The sequence below is a fragment of the Manacus vitellinus genome, unplaced genomic scaffold, assembly GCF_001715985.3.
Source record: "Manacus vitellinus isolate BGI_N305 unplaced genomic scaffold, ASM171598v3 scaffold_62_pilon, whole genome shotgun sequence".
Classification (NCBI taxonomy): Eukaryota; Metazoa; Chordata; class Aves; order Passeriformes; family Pipridae; genus Manacus; species Manacus vitellinus.
The window spans coordinates 2,824,345-2,848,499 of record NW_021940704.1 but is presented as its reverse complement, the minus strand read 5'-3'; the positions used below and the strand labels follow the sequence as shown (position 1 = coordinate 2,848,499).

Here is a 24,155-nt window from a genome sequence, read left to right as displayed (position 1 = left end):
TCCAGGATGTCATCTTTCTCCAGTAGTTCCACCGAGTTCCCTTTTTCCCCAGTGTATCTTATTGCTATCAGACAACCTGTCCTCCCATCCCTTCACTAACTTCCAGAGAAGTTTTCTCGGGCTCTCTCCACTCTAAATTAATAGCCACATTTGCTCTTGGTTAAATGACCCCCAAGAAATTTATATAGTTGTTGAGGAGAAAAAAATGTCAGGGAAAGGTTGTTGCCAGGCCAGAATGAGGAGCACAGGGTTAAAATGCCTCCAAACACCAGCACGTGCCAGAGCTGGATGGATGGGAGCTGTCTTTCAGTTCTCTGGCTCCTAAAAGCACTTCCAGGCAGGTAGGTTACTGTGCCAATATTAACCAAAATCCCTTACAACAGGAATTTCCATGGAAAATAACACCCTGGTCATTGAGAGGGTGAAGAAGGACGACGAGGGGCTCTATGAGTGCCAGGCGTCCAACGAGCTAGGCCAGGACAGCACGTCGGCCTTCATCAAAATACAAGGTGAGGCCCAGCCTGAGGAAAGTGCAGATGTTCTGTGGGGCTGAGGAGAACTGTTCTTCAGTCATGGACTGTGTTTATCTTGTGGTCGTACATTTAACCTGCAGGCTCTGAGGAGAAATCCAACATCGAAGTGATCATTTTGGTGTGCACTGGGCTGGCTGCCACTCTCTTCTGGCTCCTCCTCACCCTCTTCATCAGGAAACTGAGAAAAGTAAGAGCTCCTACATTGCACAGAGTCTGGGATCAGACTCAAGTTAATGTGTAACATCAGAGTTCAGGGATAAATGTTTGGGACAGATGGTAGAAAACTGGGCAAAATGTCCCTATGAAATTCAGCTCAAAGTTTCTGCTGGCAGTCCATTGACTTCTCCAGACATCCCTTGCACTTGTGAGGTTTCTACCCACTCCTCTGGTACCATAAAATCAGGCACCTCCCTCTTCATGAGTCAAACTGGCCTGTGAGATTAGGAAACAAAAAACCAATCCTATACGTTCTAAAATGAGGGCTTGACTTCAGCACTTGTTTCTGAAACACAGATATTAAAGGAGGCTCTGTTTCAAGAAAGATCCTGGAAATGCGCTCAAACCACACAGCTTATTTGGTCTGCCAGTCTTGCTCTTCTTTCACCTCCCTTTTGTGACTCAGGAAAGTAAACTTGCAGTAAAGTTCCAAGGAATTTAGGTCTGTTTTTCCTAAACCAAACAGCAAACAGCGAGGCAAGCACAGCTCTCTCTTCTAAATCTCACCAAACTACAGTCCCAGTGCTGGTCTCCAACATTTGAGTAAGATTTCTCCTCCTATTGCAAATACAGTGATTAAATTCACGTTCTCCTCCTTGACCTCAGTTTAACTGAGCTGTGGACAATGCTGAATTTCCTGTTATATTTTACCCCCATGCCAGTCCCCTCACTGGAGCCATCCAAGCAGAATTTCTCTCTTTGCAGCATCAGAAGTAGCAGATTCCACCAGCTTTCCGCCCATTTTAAATTGTAATAAGCAATAGCCATGAAGTGGATAGCTATGGAGAATCAAGACTGCAAAACAAAATATATAAACTATAAAAATGGCAAAATGCTCTTTAGTGCACCAGGAAGAGCAACTCCTGGAGCTCCCATGGAAAAGCACTGATTTCCTTTCACTGAGACAGGTAGAAGGCAGCAATTTTGTGTCCTCAGAGTGTTTACCAGCATCAATCAGTGACTCTTCCCAACAGCAGTGAGTGGCAGGCACACATAAACATCGATGGAAAATAAGGAGAGGCAGGAGGCTGGAGTGATGGTTCAGAATACATTGGAGAGCTAAGTCTGGAGTGCAGGGAACTCCCCAGACATCCCTCAGCCTCCACAGCTCTCTCCTATCAGAGTTGCAGGGTAAACACTGTGAATAATTTCTGCACCCCCTGTTTGTAGCCCGATGCCACAGATATTAAGACAGGATACCTGTCCATTATCATGGATCCGGAGGAGATGCCTCTTGATGAGCAGTGCGACCGCCTTCCCTACGACAGCAGCAAGTGGGAGTTCCCAAGGGACAGGCTGAGGCTGGGTGAGTGCTTTGGGACTTTTCTTGGAGAAGGAGGATTCCTAACAGTCCTCAATTCCAGTGGATCTGTTGTATAACCCAGGAGCAGCCTATCCTTTAGTGCCAAGGTACTACATCCTTGGATCAAGGATCACAGAGCTCAGGATCATTCTTAATGGAGAGTGGAGCACGGGTGGTAAGGAAAGGAAAAATGTTGACTATGTCAAAATAGCTGGCACCTCTTTTTCTACCTTGGAAAAGTGAAGCCAAACTATCGACAGAGAAGAAAGGTACCTCCAGGTACTGTCCCTGCCGAAAGTATGGTTTAATTCCCATAGAGGAAAAGGGGAAGAGAAGTCAATCCAAAAGGTCACAATCTTTCAGAGAATTTTATTTTGAAGAAACCTATCAATTCATCAAATAATCAATTCCTTATTGACCATCTGAACTTGGCTTTGAGTTATAAAGAGCTAGCATGAAAAAATGAACCAATTTTCTTCTACCAGCTCATCTTACTGGCTGATGGAGCAGGGAAATGTAAAAAGCAAGTTGTGTTTGTATAGCTAAACAGTAACATCTGTGTGATCTGAGGAGTGCGGGGAATATATCTGTATTTGTGTATGCTCTTGGGGCTTCAGCTGGAAAACATGGAAGAAGGAGATAGACAAAAATCACGAAAGCTGAGATCATGGTGGGATATAAAGTCAGACTATCCGTGATGCCCGGTGCACTCTGCTGCACTGGGGGTCAGAACCCTCAGAGCACACCAGGTAACACAGGCATGACAATTCAAATGGAAGGGAACATAAAATATAATCTTAAATTCCATTTAGTAAAGCTTTGCCCTCAAATCAATGTCAATTACTGAAAGGTTAAAGGGCTGTGACTGCCTGAGTGCCTCAACTGGCTCTCTTCATGATTCCTGAGAGATCAGGGATCCACAATCCACCCAAACTCTGACTTTCTTGGGCTTCAGGACAGCCCTAGGTAACGTTTTTACCTTCCGGGCATGTGTATGTATCAGCTTTGCCTTCAGCTGAGTGCAGATTGATTTATTCTCCTCTGTTCTATCCCGTCCTGTATCGCATCAAAGCCATATGGATATAAATCCCCCCCTATATATCCATATGCTGCAATATGTGATCCAGCTTCTGTGCCTGTCGGGCTGTGTGTTGTGCCTGGGATCTCTTGCACAGCTCAGGTTGCATGTTCCCCTCCCTCCTGATCCAGACTGTTGGTCCCCTGGGCTCACTCTTGACTCTTGCTCCTCTAGGTAAAACACTGGGTCATGGTGCTTTTGGGAAGGTGGTGGAGGCGTCTGCTTTTGGCATTGATAAATCTTCAACCTGCAAAACAGTTGCCGTAAAAATGCTCAAAGGTACATCCATCCCTCTGAGATCCCCCCCAGACTCCTCGGGGGACCTGCGGGCAATGAGGTTTCCAGTTCTCAGCTCCCCAGCTCATTGTGTTCAGGAGGGAGTGGGTTTCCATGTGGGAGCAATTAGTCATCCTGCAGTGCTGGGACGTGGAGGAAATGACAGGCGGGCTCCGTGCTGCGCTGCTGATTGAGGCTGGTATTCCTAGAGGAGGGAAACAGCAGCTTCCAGGTCTGGGGGTTAGGAGGGAAACAGCTTACGGAGTGTAATTACATGAGATAGGCTGAAATTGGATCTGAGCTGCCATCACAGCCCTTCCAGATGTAGAACAGTTCAAGGGGTTGGAAGAAAAGCGATGCCAAGGGAGTGAATTAGAGACATCTTGCTTGCAATTATTGAAATTAAGGAAAGCTTTTACCCTTCGGTGGTGGGAAGGGGGAACCTGGGGCCTGTTCTTCCGTATTGTATTTGCACACAAAGCTCTGCAGACAGCATGGGAATAAATGCACATGGCCTGCCTGGGTCAGGGTCTTTAACTGCTCACTGAGGATGTTTCCCAAAGTCCAATCCATGCTCACCGGGTGGCTGCTCCTGGCCCACACTGCTCCATCACTGCTGCATGACACTACTAACCCCTGCAACGGCACTGCTGCCACAGGATTTGGCTTCTGTGTCCAGCTGCCTCTCCTGATGCTCTGCTGCTTCCTGTCTCTCTGAAATTGCAAAAGCATCCATTTATCGCCTGTCTGGAACTCTCTGGAATCTGGTCTCCCTTCTCTACTTTAGTCAGCAGACCTTCAGATCATCTCTCCTGATGTTGTTTCCTCTATCCCATGTCCATCTTGAAATCCCTGAAATATCCTAGAAGCCCCTGATCCAGACACATTCCCATCTCCATACAAAACTTACTGCCCTGGACAGCCCTGGGTTTTCATTCCTTTCCATGCTGTGCTTCCCAGCTGATCCTCATGCCAGCTCTACCCTGCCAGCACATATTCAGCAAACCATTTGCCAGATCCCCCATCGTTTTACACCTCCCTCCCCCCAGTGGAGGCAGCTGCCTCCTGCTCTCATCTGTCCCTCCCCAACTAACGTGCCCATAATTCATCACTTTCATGAATAAAGCAGATTCTCTAGTGTCAGTCAATCCATTCAGGGGAAAAAAAGGCTCTGGAGATGTCTGCATTTCTGCAATTCCAGCACTGTGTGTCATTTCCATGCAATGGGCTGGTATCTGTTCTGGATTGAAGGCTAAAATTCAATGGGCAAGATTATCTGAGACACTTGTGAGGCTGCACCATTCAGATTTTGTCAGGTGTGTGTTCCACCTCCTGCCAGGGGAATTCAGGAGTGATATCACCCATGTACACACCCAGCTACAAACACTGCTGACTGGAGAAATCTTGGGCTTGGAAGAGCTCCTTCTTCATGACACAGTTTGGGGAAAGATTTGTTTGTGGAGGATTCTGCAAACAGATAAAGTTACACTTGTCACACCAAATTATCTGTTACGTAACTGTTTCCTCATATTTAAATTTTACATCGTTCAAAGGCAAAAACAGAGGAAAAAGCACACAGCCCCTTCTCTTAAAATACACTGTGGAAGTTTTGGATAGAAGGCAGGGAAAACAAGGCACCTGAACAACCTTCTCCTGCCCTAAAAGACAGTGTGACTGGCCATGGGCTTCACTGAGTGTTGAGGTCATGGTTCACACACAGAGATTCCCCCCCCCCCCATCTTTGCTGGAAAGTTATTTTAGGGTTGATAAGCTCTTACAGGGCTGGGATTTAGTAGTGCTGTACATTTTGGGACACCATGTGAATTCCTCCATCCCCTGCAGCGGAGAGCTGCTCAGTACTGAGGTACTGTACCAAAGTCCTGCTGAGCTTCACAGCCACGGGAGAGATGGAGAAACACTTCCCATGGGGTGTGGGGGCTTGGAGGGCTTGGCTGATCCTTTGCTAAGCTTGCAAAATTGAGTCCTTGCAAAGGGATCTGGTTTGGGGGAAGGGACAGTAACCCTCCATAACCGAAGCTCGAGAAAGGAAGAGGCACCCAAAAGATAAAGTGTTTTCCCACTTCATAAAGGTCAGCAGACAATGAAACAGATGAATCATTATCTGTTTGAGTCTGAAAAGCAAAGATATTACAAGTAACCTGGGTGGGTTTTGTTTCAAAGTATAAACAGGATCTTGCTGTGTCCTGTTCAAAATATCCTGTTGTGTAAAGATGATTTTTTTCCTGTTTATCTTAAGCAGAATGTGCAACTACTAATGAATGCAAGGCTTTAATGTCTGAACTGAAGATCCTCATCCATATAGGACATCACTTGAATGTAGTCAACCTACTGGGAGCCTGCACCAAAGCTGGAGGTGAGAAGTCTTCAGTAAATCAGGAGCAAAGGAACACTTTTCAGATACACAGGTGTTGGGATGTGCCCAAGGTGGAGTCCAAGTCTGCAGTTAATGCAAGCACAAACATTTCCAGCTCTCTGCTCACAGGGGAGCTTCTGCTGCTGCAGAATGTGGCCTCACCTCATCAAGGGTTCTGAACATCTCCCAGCCCATAGTGTCACTTCTCTGTTTTCCCTGGAAGCCTGTTTACAAAAGGGATTATGGCCTGAAGGGAGGCAGGACACTGAATTGCAATTAGGTGCCCAATTGTTCCAACAGGCACTCTTGGTCATTTCAAAGGTTCTCCTGCCTCTCCTCCCCTGCCTTATCAGGAGGATGCACCAGGCTGAGCACTTGGCTCACTGAGGCCTCCTCCCTTCCCAGGCACTTCACCCTCTCTGGGCAAACAGGGGCAGGTTTTGCTTGGTGTGCAGGAAGGCTGGGGCAGGTCTGAGCTGGACACAACAACAACATGGACTTCCACAGGGCTGAGCTGGCAGCTGGCAGGACTGGCCTGACAGCATACAAAGGGTCTGTGGCAAAGTGCACTTAAGCAAAGGGCTCCATCAATCTCAGCCCTTTGTCACTACAACATCCCTTCCCACATCACCATCCCTGTCTCTCACCATATTTCAACTTCAGGAGCAGCAGCTCTCAAGGATAGCTCTTCACTGCTGACCCTGAACCTTCAAAACCACCCCCAAAGGACAGATTGAGGTGACCTGAGGGGAAGAAAAACCCAAGAGTGAAATAAATTAAGGGGAAACAGCGCCAGAGATGGTGCACACATCTGTGGCCATCTGAGCTATCAATCTCCCAGAGAACATACCCAGTCACAGGGGACAAAGAAAACCTCAGTGAGGTAGATTTGGTTGGATGCCAGGGCAGAAATCTTCCCTCCAGCAAGGTGCTCCCAGTTCCTCAGGGAGCAGTGAGCAACCAGCAGCCACAGATACTGCTGGAATCTGGGAGCCAGGGATGGGGAACTTGCAGGAATTGTTGTAGCACTGCAGACCCCAAAAGCTTGTATGGGAGGATGGGCAGCTCCAGCTGGAGAGATTTAGGGTTCAACCCACTTGGACAGAGCATGGTGCTAAAAACACCAAGGTTGCAGGTTTGATTTCCATATGGACCATTCACTTAAGAGCTGGACTCAGTGATCCTTGTGGGTCCCTTCCAACTCCATCTTCTGTGATGAGAGGCAGGAGCCAGGAGCCTTTGCTTGGGAGTATGAGTAGAGCGGAAGGAACATTAGGGATGCTGGTGATTCTCCTCCCCTGACAGGACAGTGAGGTGCCTCAAACGTGGCCGCAGGACTGAGGGCTCAGAAGTTCTCCACCAAAGCACCGACTCAGCCCCAGAGCTCCCCTTGCTCAGCCAGACACAGCTCAGGGACTGATCTAAGACTCTGAGAAACACCTTCTCCCAGGGGGCCCTCCACTTCCTGTTCTCCAGCCTGCTCCATCCCAGCTGCGCTCCGGGTGGGAAGTGACCCTCATTCCTCCCTGCCAGGTGCCAGGGAAAGCCTCTGCTGCCTTTGGAGAGCAGTCCTTGGAGCAGAGGGCACGGAGGAGCCTCCAGGCAGGCACTGCTTTGTTTTTCTCTGAGCAATGCAAGTGCAGACCAAAGGAAAACAGCCCTGAGCTCTGGAGACAGGCAGGGATTGGAGTTACCATTAAAAAGCCATTGCAGAACACAGGTCTCTCTCCTTCCCTGACAGGGTTTGTGTAACCATGGAACAGTATTCCTGGTGAACACTGATATTAAGTATGCACATATATTATTTTAACATCATAACAAATAACAAATTTTTAACACTTTGGCAGGGTGTCTGATGTTGAGCAGTTACAACTAATGCACAGTATATGCTACGCAATGAGGAAACAAAATACAGAGAGGCCATGTCTAGGAAGCATTTCGAAAACATGAATAAATCACTAAGTGGAGCTTCACAGCTGTTCTTGGAATCTACATTTCCTCAGGGTGCCCATGAGGGACATTTGAGTTTGGGTCCTTCAGAACTGAGCAGGGCCAGATCCCAGCTCTGGAGCCTTGCAGAGCTGGGCACAGCACTGGCACCACTGGCAGCTCGGATTTGGGGCCAGTTGTGGTTTTTCCCAAGGCTGAACATGTTCCAACTGCAGTCAGCAGGAACTGGGGCTCCTGGACAGCCCCAGGGTGTGTGCTCAGCCCAGCAGAGCCATGGGGTTGTGCAGGTACATAGCCAGGCAGAAATACAGTGTCATGGGCAAGCTGCTGGTTCTCACTGCAGGGGTTCACCATCTCCCTGTTAATGGGACCATCTACTTCCAAAAGGTGCTCTCCCTGTCTCAGAGGGATGCAGCAGCCAGGCTCTCCCAGGGTCACTGCTCCCTCCTTTTCCCCTCTCATCCTCTCCAGTCAATACTGTCCAGGCTCGGTGTGCCCGGGTTGGATATATCCAGTCAGGAATCCTGCCCAGAGCTCTCCTTCCCCAGGGCCAAGTGCATCTCCCAGTCCTTTTCCTTTGAAGTTCAAGCTCCTAAGGTCTGAACTACAGGCCTTTCTGTGTTCTCCACAGAAAAAAAGTTTCTGGACATGAAAGTTTGAGAGCTTGGGGTGGATAGTAATCCCTGTCTATACACATCCTAGTCCTGTGATTTCACCTTATCTTACATTTGGTGACTACAAAAAGCAGTGATTCTACCAAAGGTAGAGAATGCAGCTTTTCCCTCCCCTAATAGCTCACACTGCAACATAAAAGCACTTCAAGCAGATCTTAAAAACATGCATAATTGTACAAAAGCAGCAATTGCACTAAATCTAGAGTAGTTTGCACAGAAATAAGAAAGGAAGAAACCGAGAGGACTTTCAAGGCTTCCAAAAACTTCAGACTAAGTATTTTTGCAACTTTTGATTCAGATCTGCCTATGGCCCTGCATACTTTTATTTCTTCTGATGGCATCAGCTCCACCCAAAACAAACAACTGGGAAACCAGCAGAGAAAATGAAAGCTGCTCCGTGCTGTGGACTATGCACAGAGAAAACCAACCTTCACAGCATCTGAGACTGGACATTCTGTTGATCATCCTGAATTTTCCTATTTGATAAATAAGGAATAAATGCCAACATCTAAAACTAAGAATCAGCACTGTGTTCCCTTCTCTCCACATCCCTACTAATTGTGTCCTCCTGGAGTGTCACTTCTCTCCTCTGTGTCATAAGAATTCCAGTATTTACTTATTTTGAAGAGGTTTGGGGAGGATAAGTTAGAACTATGTGCTTTGCAATGATTCAAAACTCATTTGATTCTCACTGTCTTTATTAGGTCCTTTAATGGTCATAGTGGAATATTGCAAATATGGAAATCTGTCCAACTATTTAAGAGGAAAACGGGGAGATTTCATTGCATGCAAGGTAAGAAAATGATACACTTCTCATAGTCCCAAGGCAGGGAATCAACAACCATGGACACAGGCTGGATTTTTCTGCACTGGCACTGTTGGGCATTTCTGTGGGTACTTTATTTTCTCACCACATTTCAATTTGTATGAGCAAGAAAAGAAAATGTTTTCCTCTGCAGGGTCTCACTCCCATCCTCCTCTGAAGTAGTTGCAAATACCCAAGCACCGTGGTGCACCTAAGAAGGAGAGAGGGAATTACCCCCAGCTCAAGGCAGGCAACAAGTAGTAGTGAAAAACTGGCCTCAACTGAACTAGGAGAAGGTGAACCCTCCAAAACATAAGCCTGGTTTGGGGATTTTTGTTTCCAGGCCCACACCCCCACTAAAAGCAGCTCATCCTTCCACCATCTGCTCATTCCCATCCTCTGTTTGTCCCTTCCCCCGTGCCAGCCCAGTCTGTGCTGGATGCAGGGACCTACCTGGATCAAGGACATGTCTGCACTAAAATTACCCAAATGGTTTGGTTTCCAACAGTTCTCTCCATCCACACAAACATCTGTGCTGGCACAACCTGGGCTGGGACAGGGGGTGGACACAGGAGACCAGGAGTCAGCGCTGGGGAGGGAATGGCACTGCCTCCTCCTTGTGAACATACAGCATGGAAAGGGCTCTCTGATCCCAGCCCTGCCCGAAACTGAAGCCTCCCAAGATTATTTTCCTGGATGAATCCATTATTATTATTATTATTATTATTATTATTATTATTATTATTATTATTATTATTATTGTAACCATTGTGTACAGGCACAGAAGTACGTGAGGTACTTTGTGTGAGTGAAGGAGATTTTCCTGGTACAGGCACTCAGTTCTTTCTCACCATTGTTTCCTTGATGAATTGAGGGGCTGGTTCTGTCTCCCTCCCCAGGACAGGGTGAGACAGACACATAGTGCACATCATGCACGTGCCTTGAACTGGTCTATGATGCCTTCCCAAGAAAGCAAGAGGCACAGAACCACAGTATCTCTCTGCTCAACTCTCAGTCTCCCCCAGCCAGCTCCCAGCTCACTTTTCTGGGGCAACATTGCAATCAGTGAAATGGGAGGTTCTGTATTAGTAGGAAACCAGGCTTCCTTAGCTCTGCTCTTCAGGGAACATCATGTTCAAACATGTTTGGAGCTCGTCTGCAGAGTGCATTTTCTCCATATGTCATTCTGTTCCATAGTTTGAATCCTCATGCATTCCATCAACCAAAGCTACAAATGAGTTTTATGCTATTTCTAGTCCCAGGAAAACTCTGACCAAGCAGAGAAGAGTCTGGATGAGTCCAACAGTGACCTGAATGAACTGATCAAGAGACGCCTTGAGAGCGTAGCCAGCACAGGCAGCTCTGCCAGCTCAGGATTTATTGAAGATAAGAGTTACAGCGACTCAGAAGATGATGAAGAAGGTAAACAAAACCCACCTAATCCCAAATCTTTTCTTGTAAAAGTTTCTGTTACTTGGCCAGTGCCACACACGCTGTCACACACTTAACAAGCCCTGACACAGCTTGGTTTGTTCCCGAAGTTGCAAATTCTTCCTCTTGCCTGTTCCCCACTCCAACTTTCTCACTGAAAGAGGTTGGCAGTGATGAATTGCATAGAAAAGCTGCTCCTGTTGTGTGAGAGAAGCAATAGCAATGTTTTACCAGAAGATTTGTGAGGCCACTCTCTTCACTCACTCTCTGTAAAGTTTTCTTCACTCCTATCCCCCGGTGCTGTTTTCCCCATAGCTAAATGACATGATTAATGTGCACTAGAACTTGTTAAATCATCTGATCTTCTGCCTCTGGTTCCTACCCCAGAGCTGCAGGTCCAGCAGAGATCTCCCCTACTGACACTCAGATGCAGGGCTGGTGTCACAGAGTACCAGAGGCACCAGTGCCACCGAGGTCTGGAACTGTTGCTCCAGTGTTTTGTCTTGTCTGTGATCTCTCCTAGATGCTGAGGATCTGTACAAGAGGCCCCTGACTTTGGAGGATCTGATTTGCTACAGCTTCCAAGTGGCCAAAGGCATGGAGTTCCTCGCCTCCCGAAAAGTGAGCTCATTCACACTTCTATCCCAGAACCTTGAGTATCTGATATGGAGAAATCCAAACATGCTCTTGAGCCTGAGTAATCTGCTTTTTGCTCTTCTATTAAAGCCTTGGAGATCATGTTGGCTCTGGTGGTTAAGCAATAAGTAGCAGTGAAGGGGTTGGGAAGGGATATCCATCATGTTCTTGGCTGCAGGGACTGGCATCTGTAACAGGAGAGTTTAGATAGAAAGGCTGAATACAGATTGTGAGACAATTCTTGGAACTGCCTCATAAATAAATGCAGAAAAGGCTTCTTGTAGAGAAAGGTCCTTCTAGTGTGACCAACAACAGCACTACTGAAAAATGAAGGGGAGTATCCAGCTATTCCTTTGGCTTGTCAGCAGTGTTGGAGAGTTAGCAGTGTCAGCAGAGTTAGCACCTCTTTTGGATACAATGGGAAGGATGTTTGCAGCCTGTGGAACACCTTTTCTGTAAATGGAATGCAATACACATGCCAAAGTGTGCACACAACTGTGGGCTTGCACTGACACAGCTCCCAGGGAGCACAGGAATCCCAAGCAGAGTTACCTCCATCTCACCCACTCCTGGGCCTGCATTTGCAAATGTAGCTGCAGCTGCTTTTCGACCTCTCCCAATTTTCCCAGTAAACAGTTAGTTAGAAAATAGGACTCCCTTTGTCTTGTCATAACTGTGAAAGTCAGAGAATTACCTGCAATATTGGCTTGTTCCCCGAGTAATTCTCTCCTTTGCATGGAACTGAATGTTTGGGGCAGGTTCCCTCACAGATTCCCTTCTCTAACCTGCTCACGACAGCAGGTCATTTATCTCCCCATTCCCGAAGAAACTCTCCTGCTCTCAGCTCTGGCAGGGAGCCCCTCTGATTCCCTGTGTCCTCGTTCCTTCCAGTGCATCCACCGAGATTTGGCAGCAAGGAACATCCTGCTCTCCGAGAACAACGTGGTCAAGATCTGTGACTTTGGCCTGGCCAGGGACATTTATAAAGACCCCGACTACGTACGGAAGGGAGATGTAAGTGGAAGGATCTGGAATTGTTATCCTCAAGTTGTTGTTCCCCATGGGCTTGGGTGGATCAGTAACAGCAGCCCTGGCAACCCATTGTGTCTTTGGTGTCCAGGCCCGGCTCCCACTCAAATGGATGGCTCCAGAGGCTATTTTTGACAAGATTTACACAACGCAGAGTGACGTGTGGTCCTTTGGAGTGCTGCTCTGGGAAATATTTTCTCTAGGTAAGAATGATTTTCCCCTAATTTATGGCTCCTATGCTAAGAAAAGCTTTTAACAAAAGGTGCTGATGTGAAGCAGCATTTCTGCTTCAGATGGGACAAGTGCACAGTGCAAGGCTTCAGATGGGACAAGTGCACAGTGCAAGGCTTCAGATGGGACAAGTGCACAGTGCAAGGCAGGTGTGAAATAAAGCCACTGGGCTGAGGTTAGTGAGAACTCCACCTGAAAACCATGAACACTGGGGAGGGGGGAACAAAAATCCTGAATCCTGGACCTAACATTTGTAGACACTGAAAGCAACAGAACCCAGAGATACAACAAGTCCTTGCTGCTGGGAAGTGAGATGCTTCTTTGACAGCAATGAAGAAATTTCCCATCCAACCATATTTTCCTGAAGAAATCTGCTTCAGGAACCCCCACGGCCCCAAGGCTGGAGGGTCCCCATGCTGAGGGCACAGGGGGTTGATGCTGCTCGTGGCAGCCCGTGGAACACAAGGGAGATTGCCCACATGATGTTTTATCCCAGCTTAATTATCTTCCCCACAAAATCTAAGATTTTCTAAGTAAGAAAAATGTCTTGGCAGCAGCTGCCATGAGGCTGATCTGAGAACCAGTGCTGGGCTCTGCCTGAGTCCTTCTGGCAGTGGACAGGTAGAACCACGTACTCTTGTGCCCATATCGTTTGCAAGCCACAACATTGCTGAAAGAACAGGAATGGAGTTCTTTATGTACGACAGATTTCATCCCAGGGTGCTGTTAGAAATCTCATTGAGATCTGGTTCCTGTCCAGCAGATAAAGCTGTGAAACTGAGACAAGCAGCCTCACAGACAGGTGGACTTTGCTGCTCTCAGATTTGCCTTGCAGAGTGGCAAGTTTTGTTTTCCTGAGGGAATTTAGGAATGTCAGCTCTGGCTTTTTAATCAGCATTTGCAGACAAAAGAAAACAAGAAGCATTGTCAGCTTAAGATGCTGGATTTCAAAGCAAACTCTGTAATCTCCTTTTATCTTTAGTTCATGGATCAGTTGGAATTAATGATCGGGCTCAAGATGCCAAGTCAAGATGCAAAGTCTGGAGCTGTTTCTGTCCTAATCTTTCTTTAGGGCTGACTGCAAAATCACAACTTGCTTTCAGTCCAGGTCTTTCATTTGTACTCTCCTCTAGTCCATGTCAGCACACAAAATTCACATTCAAATGGTTAAAACACGTGGCAGTTCCTGCTTTCTCCAGGGCTCAGTCCTGTTTATTTAGTGATGTTATTTTGGTGTAACACCTCTGTGGCTCGGTAACAGCATCACCTGCTGCAGGTACTTTGAAACACCACAGAAAGGCAAAGCTCCAGAAGCACGAGCGGTGCCCCATTTTTAACAGATTGTTCAGGAAGATGCACCAGCAGAGACGTACTCTGAAGAAACAGGCATTGGGCACCTCCAGGGAACCAAAGGAACTGAATACTGATGAGTGGCAAGAGGCACTGCAGAAACAGGCTTTATATCATTCCCAAAGGTCCTGACAGACTTTAACAGATGTGACTTTCAGGTCATTTGACCTGACCAATACAAATAAAAAAATAGAGTCACTGAAACTCACTTCTATTTTTATCTAGTTTCTAAAAACAATTTGTCTTGTTTCTTTTAATTTTAGATAGTGCCTTTTCTTAATGAAGGTGTTTTCCTGGCACAATAGACTGTCCTTTTCTGAATTCAGAGGAACCTACCAAACTCCTGCCAGGGCTGCCATCCGTGAACAGCCTCTGCCCTGGGATGACGTAGGTCACAAACTCCTTTTTCTCTCAGTGGCACAGGTTCAAAAGCAGTCATTTTCTCTGAGAGGGTTTTTCATACAGATCATCCAGGCATGCCTGTGGTTTGGCACTGCTCACATCTGCAGCTCCAATGATAAATATTTAATTAAGGATTTGTGTCACTGATTGAATTCTCTTACATAAAAGTTTTACAGATCATTGAGAGCCAAGGGATGGAAGTTGTTTGTCGTTGCTACAGGGTATGTTTTGACTCCCATTTACAAGTGCTGCTTTTGGTGGGTCCCACAGACTTAACACCCTCTAAAAAAGGGAAAAACACTGATTAGGAAACTGCAGAGTTTAGTTTGGTCATGGGTCCTTCCAGAGGCAGGAGCTGAGAGAAGGACAACAGGCTTCCTCCAGAAAGGCTGGATCCATGTTGGTGATACACAGGGAAATCAGGGCTTGAAAGAGACTGTTCATTTTCATCTGAGGCTGAGTTTGCAACGAGCTTTAAATTATTCCAAAGGGGTCAACACACCTCATGTCAGGTGGTGCCAGCAATGTTTAATACATCCTGAAATCACTCATGGTGCAGAGTGTCGGTGTCTCCTGGAATTTCAATGTGCACTGTTCAAAAAGCAATCAGAGATAATTATGTAAACAAGCAGTGCCTGCTCATATAACATCAGCATCTTATTATCCTACTAAAATAAAATCAAGATCAAAAGAGGGCTCCCATATCCAATGCATGCCACATCTTTGAGCATTTTGGAAGAGATTTTCCCTAAGGAAAACATAATGTGTAGACCTCACACCACGTTTCAGCCTACATTTCTCCCAAGCTGTCTCAGCATCCCAAATCCAAGTTATCAGGCGTATCACATAGTGCAGATGAAGTGCAGTGGTGAGTGAAAGTGGAAAAAGGAGAGTTCCTTGCTTTTATGATCTGAGCTGCCTCCAACTGGTAGAAAGCCAGCACCAGTCAAAATATAAACTACCAAGAGATCCTGCAATCAAAAATTGTTCTTAGAATCACAGAATGCTAAGGGGTTGGAATGGACCTTAAAGATCATCCAGTCCCCATCCCACACACCTCCCACTAGACCAGGTTGCTCAAGGCCTTATCCAACCTGGCCTTGAACACTGCCAAGGCTGGGGCATCCACAACCTCCCTGAGCAACCTGGTCCAGTGTCTCAGCACCCTCACAGGAAAGAATTTCTTCTTAATATCTCACCTAAATCTCCCCTCTTCCAATTTGTACCCATTACTCCTTGTCCTGTCACTATTATTCTTCTTTGCCTTCCTTGTATTTGCTCTCACCAACACATTGCAGTTGATATGATCAATGATGTAACCAAAGAGAGAGCACTCAGAAGGTGAGCTCCAGTGGAATTCTCCATCCCTCCTCACCCCATTCTCTCATGTTGCCCTCAAGGTCTCCATCCCAATCACTGTATTTGCAGGATTAATTCTTATCAGTAAGATAATTGTTGAGCCAAGTCTAGCCAGTGGTACTGAACAAACTGAAGGGTTTCTTCTGCACTGGGAATGGTCCTGTGGGCATTCATCAAGGCCTGACTCCATTCAGCTCATCCCAGTTCTCCATTCAGCTCCTCCCCATGGAAATCATGATCACCATGGCACAACAGTGGCACAGTGTGGTTGGCAGTCAATGAAAAAGGCCGTCTCTTCTCTAATGAGGGGGGTTTGTGGTGTTGCCCCTGGTCATCGACAGTGTAGAGCCAGGCAGACCAAGTGAGGCTCCTCTGGAGAGGCTGTCAAACCCCTGTTGAGCACAGGGGTGTTCAGGAAGCCCCAGTCCCTTCTCAGGGTTTGTACAGATGCACAGATGCAAAGACAAGCAAGTGAAAGTCAGGAGAGGTGCACAGGCAGCAGTTTGGTGGCTGGGACACTGTGGGAAGGTGACACCACAATTTCTATCTGTCTATTTATTCACAAGGATCTTGGGAGGTGGTAGGAACCTGTTCTGAAACCTTTGGCTAATGGGTGATGCCATGTGAGCTGAACAGTGGATTACCAGGTTATTCTGACAGGTGAAAGGCAAATCTAGGAAGGCAGATCCAGATATAAAGCAGAAGTGATGCTAGTGAGTGTCTCCAACTTACAGAACTCCTGGAAACACTCCCAGTACTGTGACCTGCTCCTTGCACATCCAGGAATGTCAGATGTGCTGTGGCTGAGCATCCCTGAGCCTTGGATGTCACTGGAGCCTGTTTGCTGTGCTGAGGTGCCCTCTTGGGAAGCTGCCAGGATCTCAGCTCCCCATGCAGAGCTCTGCAGACTGAGCAAGCAGATTCATGGAGCAGAATAATTCTGGGAGCAGCCACGTTTTGGCTCCCTCTTGGCTGCTTTTATCCAAGGATTTCTGGTGTGCTTGTTGTGCCCCCAAGTGCACAGCACATGATGGTGTTTCCAAATGGGGGGAAAAATAGCAGGAAATATGCAGGAATGTTATAGACAGTAGATCATACACAGATCTGGATACAGATCCAGATTCCATTCAATCCTCTATGCTGAGACTTGATTAAATTATTTCCAAATTCATCATCCAGCTTTTGGATGCTAGAATGTGCAAGACAAGATTGTGCTGCATGTGAAGCCTTTGCTGAGGAGGAGGGGAGGGAAGTCTATCCCAGCAGGCTCAGTAACCTTTCAAACTTCAGCACAGACTTCTCTTGAATGTTACCTGTGAGGTCTGGATTACTCAGATGCCAGAGCACTTTCCCAAACTATATATTTGTTCCCCTTATTTATGGAGCACTGGAGATGTCATACAGCAAAGAGTATAACCTCTGAATAGCTCATTAGTTGAGGAGCACATTTAATGCATTTACACCAGTCCCTCCTCTGTAGAGAACCATCTGCACAGGCAAATGATGACTTTTTGATTCATGTTCATGACTTTTGGCCAACTTTTGTGCAATAATACAGTGCTACTGGTCCCTTCAGAGTGCTCTACCTCTGAGAACAATAACAGCTGCCACAAGCTGCCCTCTCAGGGACAGTAACACTCACACTGACACTGCAGTGGCCCTGAAGACACTCTGAACACACACTCTAAGAAGCAAACAAGGCTTAAAAGCTGCAAGGTCATTTTCAAGGAAGTTTTGCCTGTAGGACTGGATAATACACACAATACTCAGTTGGTGAAGCACAATTCCACACCTGAGGTTGAACTGCAGGTTCTTGGGGCCTTCTGCAGGAGCCGGGTGCCCACAGCTCCCTCTGCACCAGCCAGGCCAGAGATTCCAAGGCAAGGTAGGATGAGCAGGACTGACTGACTCTGTGTGCTCACTCTGTGCTGGAGATTGGCAGGCTAATAGTTTATTGAATGTAACCAACCGAATGAGCTGGAACTTCTCTACCACTGACCAAGAGGTCATTTAAAGTCTCAAACTAATAAAATTTAGTTCTCTTCTGCCCTATTTTACCTTGGAGTGGTCCTGGGTGTATCACAAATGTGGAGGACACACTGTGATTGAAATCTCTGAAGAGACAGAGTGAGTCTGTAATGGGTTTCCAAGCAGAACGTGTAGACGGGAGGTAACTGCAACTTCTTTACTCAAGCTTCTTTTGCTGCCAGACTCTGGGTAATCCCAGATGCTCAGCAGAGATCACTGATTTGTCTTTAATTCCCTGGGCTGGGAAAGAGGGACTGTGCCACTCTGAAGCCTCTCATTTCTCCCCCAGGTGCCTCCCCGTACCCTGGAGTGCAGATAGATGAGGATTTCTGCCGGCGGCTCAAGGAAGGGACCCGGATGAGATCCCCAGAGTACTCCACCCCAGAAGTGTAAGAGCTCCTGCTCGTGTATTGAGAGCTGACACGTGTCATTTAAGTATTAAAACTTGATTGTGTTCAGGTGAAGAGGGGGAAGGGCACCTCAGTTATTTTGTATTTTGTTTTCAGTAAATGCTGTAGTTGTTCATACCTTGAGTGTCCTGGTAGCACAGACTAATGCCAAGGACAGGCCAAGTCAGCCTGACCTTTGCCAACAACAAGATGAACAGGTCCACCATGTGAGCTGCAGTTCCTGGATCTCTGTTCAGGAGACCCCTGTGTCTGCCTTGACTTCTGGCTCTGGAACAGAAACCCAGCATCCATAACCATGACTTATTTCAGCAATATCACAGGGCCCAGCAGCCAGATTTGAAGCTGGGTGAAAACAAAAAGCCTGAAGGCTCAGCTGAGGCAGAAGGATGGAAGCCAAAACCATCCCATGGGGGAACTAGAACAGAATTCCAGCGCATGGAGATCTGAGCCTGTCCTAACCCATAACCACCCAAAGACTGACCAAACCAAGCAGCAGGGGAATGAAACAGTCTGGAAGCAAAGCTTCTTTCCTTTCCCTTTCTGAATCCCTGAGGTTTTTCCCTAGGTACCAGACAATGCTGGATTGTTGGCATGGAGATCCCACCGAGAGGCCGACGTTCACCGAGCTCGTAGAGCGCCTGGGAGACCTTCTGCAGGCCAGTGTGCAGCAGGTACAGCATGCCAGGCTCCCTCTGACACACGTGTTTGTGTTGATGTGTTGGTGTGTGCATGTGGATACCTGTGTGTGTGCAGCAGGTACAGCACACCAGGCTCCCTCTGACACACGTATTCGTGTTGATGTGTTGGTGTGTGCATGTGGATACCTGTGTGTGCAGCAGGGAAAGACTGTTGGACACCAAGATTACCTCTGACCTCACAGCAGAGGTCACAAGGAAAAAGGCTGCTAGGATGATTAAAGAAAATGGTAACTATGCAAAGGGGATTATGTTTTAAAACTAGATGTCTGTCCATACATAGCAGGAGAAAGTTACATTCATTAGAAAAAGACCCAGTTGCCCCTCAGAGGAACAACAGTGCTTTATCTCACCAACAGTTCTAATTAGATTCCAGCACAGTAAAGCCTCTCTGGGTGCCCACCAAAGCACTCCATCACTGCCCTTCTCAGAAAATACAATTTATTACCAATAAATCAGAGCAGGATAATGAGAAATGAAAGTAAATCTTAAAATCATCGTCCCACACACACCTCCCTTCTTTCTGGTTTCAACTTCACTCCTGATTTCCTCCACCTCCTGAACTTTCTCATTTTCCAACATTACATCCACCAGTGCTCTTAGGAGCTCTACAATTATGCAGTTTAAAGCTCTGAGAGTCAGTTATAGCATTATTAATGTCATAATAGTTAATTCAGTTGTTTTCTTCTTCATTAAAAAGAACCAGAAATGCAATGGTCAGCTTAAGAAGAAATCAAACAGCTTCTTCCTGTTTGTAAACAACTGTAGTGGAGCTGAGTTGGAGGGCTCAGTCTGCAACATTAAGAGCTTAGGAGTTTTATTCTATAACCAAAGTAAATTAGGGAGACATAAAAATCATGATAAGGGAATAGGGCACTTAACTGCTTCTCAAAATTAAAAACAAAAAATAAGCAAAGAGAAATTTGGACAAATAGTTTCAGACCTTAAAGGCAGAGTCATTTCTGGGACTACTGCGGGGGGTGATAACAATGCAGAGCTCGTTATGATTCCTTGGAAGGACAAGAAATAAAATCCTTCCAGGCTCCCACTTGAAGGACCAGCTCTTCCCAACTACAGCTCTTCCCAACTGAAGCTGAACAAACCCAAAAAGTCTACACATAGGCAATGTGCTTTTACCAATTCCAAACTCTGTTCATGTCCTGTCAGCCCCAGGGGTTTGGGAATTCCTGCCACTCCCTCCCTTCTCCAGGGCTTAAACTTGGGTTTAGGTGTCCCTGAGGGCTGTCCCTTGGAATTCCCTAAGAGGCAATGACAGTATAGAGACTGCTTTCCTGAAAGGCAGATCAGTGTCCTGCCCCTCCCTGAAGGTAGAATAGCCTCACATCTGGAATGTAGGAATGATGTAAGGAACATCACAATCACTTTGAAGAAACATCATAAAGATAAATTGAAATAAAATCCAGTCCTTTCCCAGTGTAAAGCTCTGTAGAACACCAGAACCTCTTACACTGAGATGCAGCACAAAATGAACTTCACCAGCTTTGTGATCTTTCCTGTTATTAATTATCTAGGATGGTAAAGACTATATTCCACTGAACATCACCCTGAGTCCCGATGGAGAATCCAACCCCAAAACTTGCCCTGTGGAAGAAAACTTGAACCCTGGAGTGAATCGCTGGAGTGCAGTGGAAACTGGGTGAGGAAAACCGAGACAGGGGTGGGAGGGAGGGAGGGAAGGATTCCCTGGAGCTGGGCACTGTCTGATGTCCTCTCTCAATAGTGCTGGTTAAAGAGTCAGACAAATTTGTCAGGGTGTTGGTTATTAGTTATAAAGGATGAAATAAGAAAACTGGTCCAGGAGGCTGAGCTGGGTCAGGGTGTAACTGAGCCACCACGTGCTGCAGCATCTGCTTGGGTTTGGGGCTGACCCCTCCACTTTACTGTTGCAGTAACAACAGCAAGAAGAGACCCCTGAGTGTGAAGACATTTGATGAGGTGCCAGTGGAAAAGGAGAAAGTGATGCATGAGGTAAGTGAGGTGACTGCCTCCTTCCCCACCAGGTTCACAGATCACTCATCACCAGCCCCAGAAACACTTATTAGAGCTTGTGAAATCTATTTGGTAAGAAACAGCTTTAAATCAAGCAGAAGGTTTGGCCCTGGCATCTCACACACAGGTCTGCGTGACAACTAAGAGGGACCTGCGTTTTAGTTAACAAATAATTTAATGAGAAGCTCATGTGTGATTCCCCTGGCTTTGATCAGGCCAAGGGCCTTTATATTACATATTTCAATATCTTTTTCCACCATAGGAAAGTGGCAGCTCATTTAAATGAGGCTTTTTGAGGGAAATGTGTCCAGAACACATTCGGGCTGGCTGAGACAGCCAATAACTTGGTGAGGGTGAGGGTGTTCAGTTCTGGGTAGACAAGACCAAGATTCAAGATCCTGCTCTTGGTCACACAAAGTGAACAGTGTTAAAGTGAGAGTGTTAAAGGGTTTAATTTTCACTCCAGGGGAAAACAAAAACTTGTTTTGTTTCAGAATGATGGTTCTGCTTGTTGGCTTCCTCTGAAACTGCAGGTTTGGAGGGGTTTTCTTTCTATTTTTCCTTCCGTATTTAAAAAAATCAGGGACCAGCTCCTGGATTCCCTGGATGGTTCAGGTACTCCCTGGCTGCAGCTCCTGTGCTGCCCACACCCTCTGCCTCAGGGACACGGTCTGTGCACCAAGGAGGGGTCTCTGTGCTCCAGGGATACCTGAAATGGATCAAAGTTTAGGAGGGAAGCATGGAACCCTCAGGAGAGCGCCTGGCAGAGGAGGAGGGCAGGGCTCAGATGGTGAGGAGCAACTCAGAGTCCCTCTTGGACAGAGCCAGCCCCCTTAGGGAGGGTCAAGTCTCCAGCTCCAACCTGTCCTGGACATATTTCATGTCCTTGATGAGTCCATTGCTCACTTGTTCTCTGGTCAGCACAAATTGAGGCCCATTATTCCCTGACATTTTGCCAGCTGAATTTCTGTCTATCACTGCATCTCAGGGATTAGAAGGCTCAGAAATTTCTCAGGCTCTGCCTCTTTCCTCCTGCAGGATAAAAATCTGTCCCTCTAAATCACACAAAGACTTTCCTACACCCATCCAGTATCAGTGAGAGATTACTGCTGCCAGCACGAGCATCACTTGCCCAAGTGCTCCCTGTTCAGGGCATTTTAAAGCAAGTCCTTACATGAAGAGGGAAAAGTTTCAAAAAAAGGGTAATAACACATCATCAGATCAGAAATAAATGTGATATTTCAGTCAGGATCTTTTAAAGCCAAATTATGGTGTGGTCTGCTCTTGGACAAATTAAGTGCACTTGTGTTGCTAAAATTATCTTAAATATCATGACATTAAGAGACATTAGGTCATTATTTCAAATAGTTGCCCAGGATCTCTCCAAGTGCTCTACCACACCTTCCTGGAATTGTGCCACTTATCTGCAGTCCCTGTGGATATTGGTTTAACAGACAAGTGTAAGGGAAATGCAGAGCAGCCCTCAGATAAACTGCTCCTGGACCATGTGTTCTAAGGGAAATAGTCCAGATAAAAAACAGAGACAAGCATTGTTCTACTGAGGCTTTGACAGACCTCGTTAATTTAGGATTTTACTTTATACTTTGGAAACCAGTTTCTAAACTGATCTTATTAACAACTGATATATGCTCCAAGTATTTATAAAAAAAGCTTTTGCTTGCTATTTGTTGTTTGCTGGGATTATTTTTTATATTCCAATTAGTTTGACTGGTAAAATAAGACTAACTAGAGTTTCACTTCTATGTTGGAGTCTTTTGCTGTCTCAGTTTGGACAAACACACAGACATGCAATTGTCCAGCATTACAAAAGATTTCAAATGCAAAGTAACCCCTCAGAATATTTAATATTTTTAAATTGCTTAAGTTGAGGACTGTGGTGTCTGAGAACTTGTACAACACTTTGTACAAGGACAGCTTGATCTGAACTGCAACCTAGAGGCTCAGCTTTCAGTGCAGCAGAACCACAACCTCAACCTTAACTGGAACCAGGACAGTTTTGTTGGATGGCTCATAAAAAATCCACAACCAAAGGCTCTGTAACTTTGCAAAGCACTTGGATTTGCAAAATGCTTCTGAACTCCCACTTCCTTCAAATTTCAGGGTTCCTAAAAGTGTATTTTTAGGAGGTATTTAGGGAGCTTTTTCTTGGAGGAACCCAGCCAGAGTTCCTGGATATATTCTCTCTGAATTCAGTCTGTCTGTACCTCCATCCCACATACATGGTACCCATATGCTTAATATCAATTTCAAATTGGAAAATGTCACATTATTTTTTGATATTTTTTCATTTTAAGGCTGCTCCTTCCAAATACAGATCAAAAGTTTCAGCATCACAGAAACAAGGGAAGTGTTCTGGGGCTCCAGAGCAGCATTAGAGCTCTAATCTATCTAACAGGATAAAAACTGATAACACAGGCCCTGAGAAGGGAATATTCTGAAGGATTGGTGGGCCCTGCACCAGGCCCAGTGCACAGGTCCCAGTTTATCACTGGTGTTCCTTCCTTTTCCCCTCAGGAGTCGGACAGTGGGATGGTGCTGACGTCAGAGGAGATCAAAAGCCCCAAGAGGTTGGAAATCCGTTCCTGGCCCTACGGGATCATGGCTCTGGCGTGAGTACTCAGGGCATCTCTTTTTAGAGGCAGTCTTCCATTCAGAAAAGGCTTCTGAAATTTGAAGTTTTGTTTCTGACTCCAAAAGGGAAACTGCTGGACTGTCCCAACAAGCTAAAAGGAGTTACAACTCTGAATTTCAGCCCCATCACCAAAAAACCATGGTTATTGTACTTGGAGACCAAGGGGCAGAACATTCTGCAAATGGCAAGTGATAGGAGCAAAAAGGCTGAGAATATACATATTTTAGCTGTTTCTTGAGGGCTTTTCCAGTGTTCTCCTTCACTGATGGAACATAGTTTGAAGAACTTGCTTTATTCACTCAAAAAATAGCATTTATGATTATACCAGAGTGTATATTTAACTTGGACACACAGAGGGACTGGAACCTATGCAACTGGTGGGACATGAGTGAAGTTGGGGAGGTGTATGCACAGTAAAGGATAGCATAAGAACTGCAAAGCAAGTACATTTACCAGATTGCTACATTTATTTTATCACCACAGTGAAGACAGTCTTGCAGAGAACTCCCTTGATCCCACCACCTCCAGGATCCCAGGAGTTCTATTCTCAAGCCTGGTTTACAGAGGTTATTTATGTTTATCCCTTTATGTTCATCCCTTCACAGTACAATCACAGAAGAATAAAAGCAGATATTTAGGTTTTTGCTCCCAGTTCTTTGTATTTCAGTAACAGTCCCACAGGCAGAGAGGTGACCTAGTAGTAAAACAGGCC

The 24,155-nt window shown here is 46.1% G+C and overlaps 1 protein-coding gene across 1 annotated transcript in view; it reads left to right on the top strand.

Moving 5' to 3' along the window:
* LOC103763062 (vascular endothelial growth factor receptor kdr-like) overlaps positions 1-24,155 on the top strand; it is an 85,832-nt gene that overhangs the window by 50,290 nt on the left and 11,387 nt on the right. Inside the window, exons 13-27 of the mRNA XM_018083295.2 lie at positions 384-509; positions 614-720; positions 1,920-2,055; positions 3,305-3,409; positions 5,667-5,780; positions 9,109-9,197; positions 10,466-10,631; positions 11,164-11,261; positions 12,168-12,290; positions 12,397-12,508; positions 17,965-18,064; positions 18,651-18,756; positions 20,313-20,437; positions 20,691-20,769; positions 23,326-23,420. Coding sequence (XP_017938784.1) covers positions 384-509; positions 614-720; positions 1,920-2,055; positions 3,305-3,409; positions 5,667-5,780; positions 9,109-9,197; positions 10,466-10,631; positions 11,164-11,261; positions 12,168-12,290; positions 12,397-12,508; positions 17,965-18,064; positions 18,651-18,756; positions 20,313-20,437; positions 20,691-20,769; positions 23,326-23,420 — 1,681 coding nt within the window. The remainder of the gene's footprint in view (positions 1-383; positions 510-613; positions 721-1,919; positions 2,056-3,304; positions 3,410-5,666; positions 5,781-9,108; positions 9,198-10,465; positions 10,632-11,163; positions 11,262-12,167; positions 12,291-12,396; positions 12,509-17,964; positions 18,065-18,650; positions 18,757-20,312; positions 20,438-20,690; positions 20,770-23,325; positions 23,421-24,155) is intronic.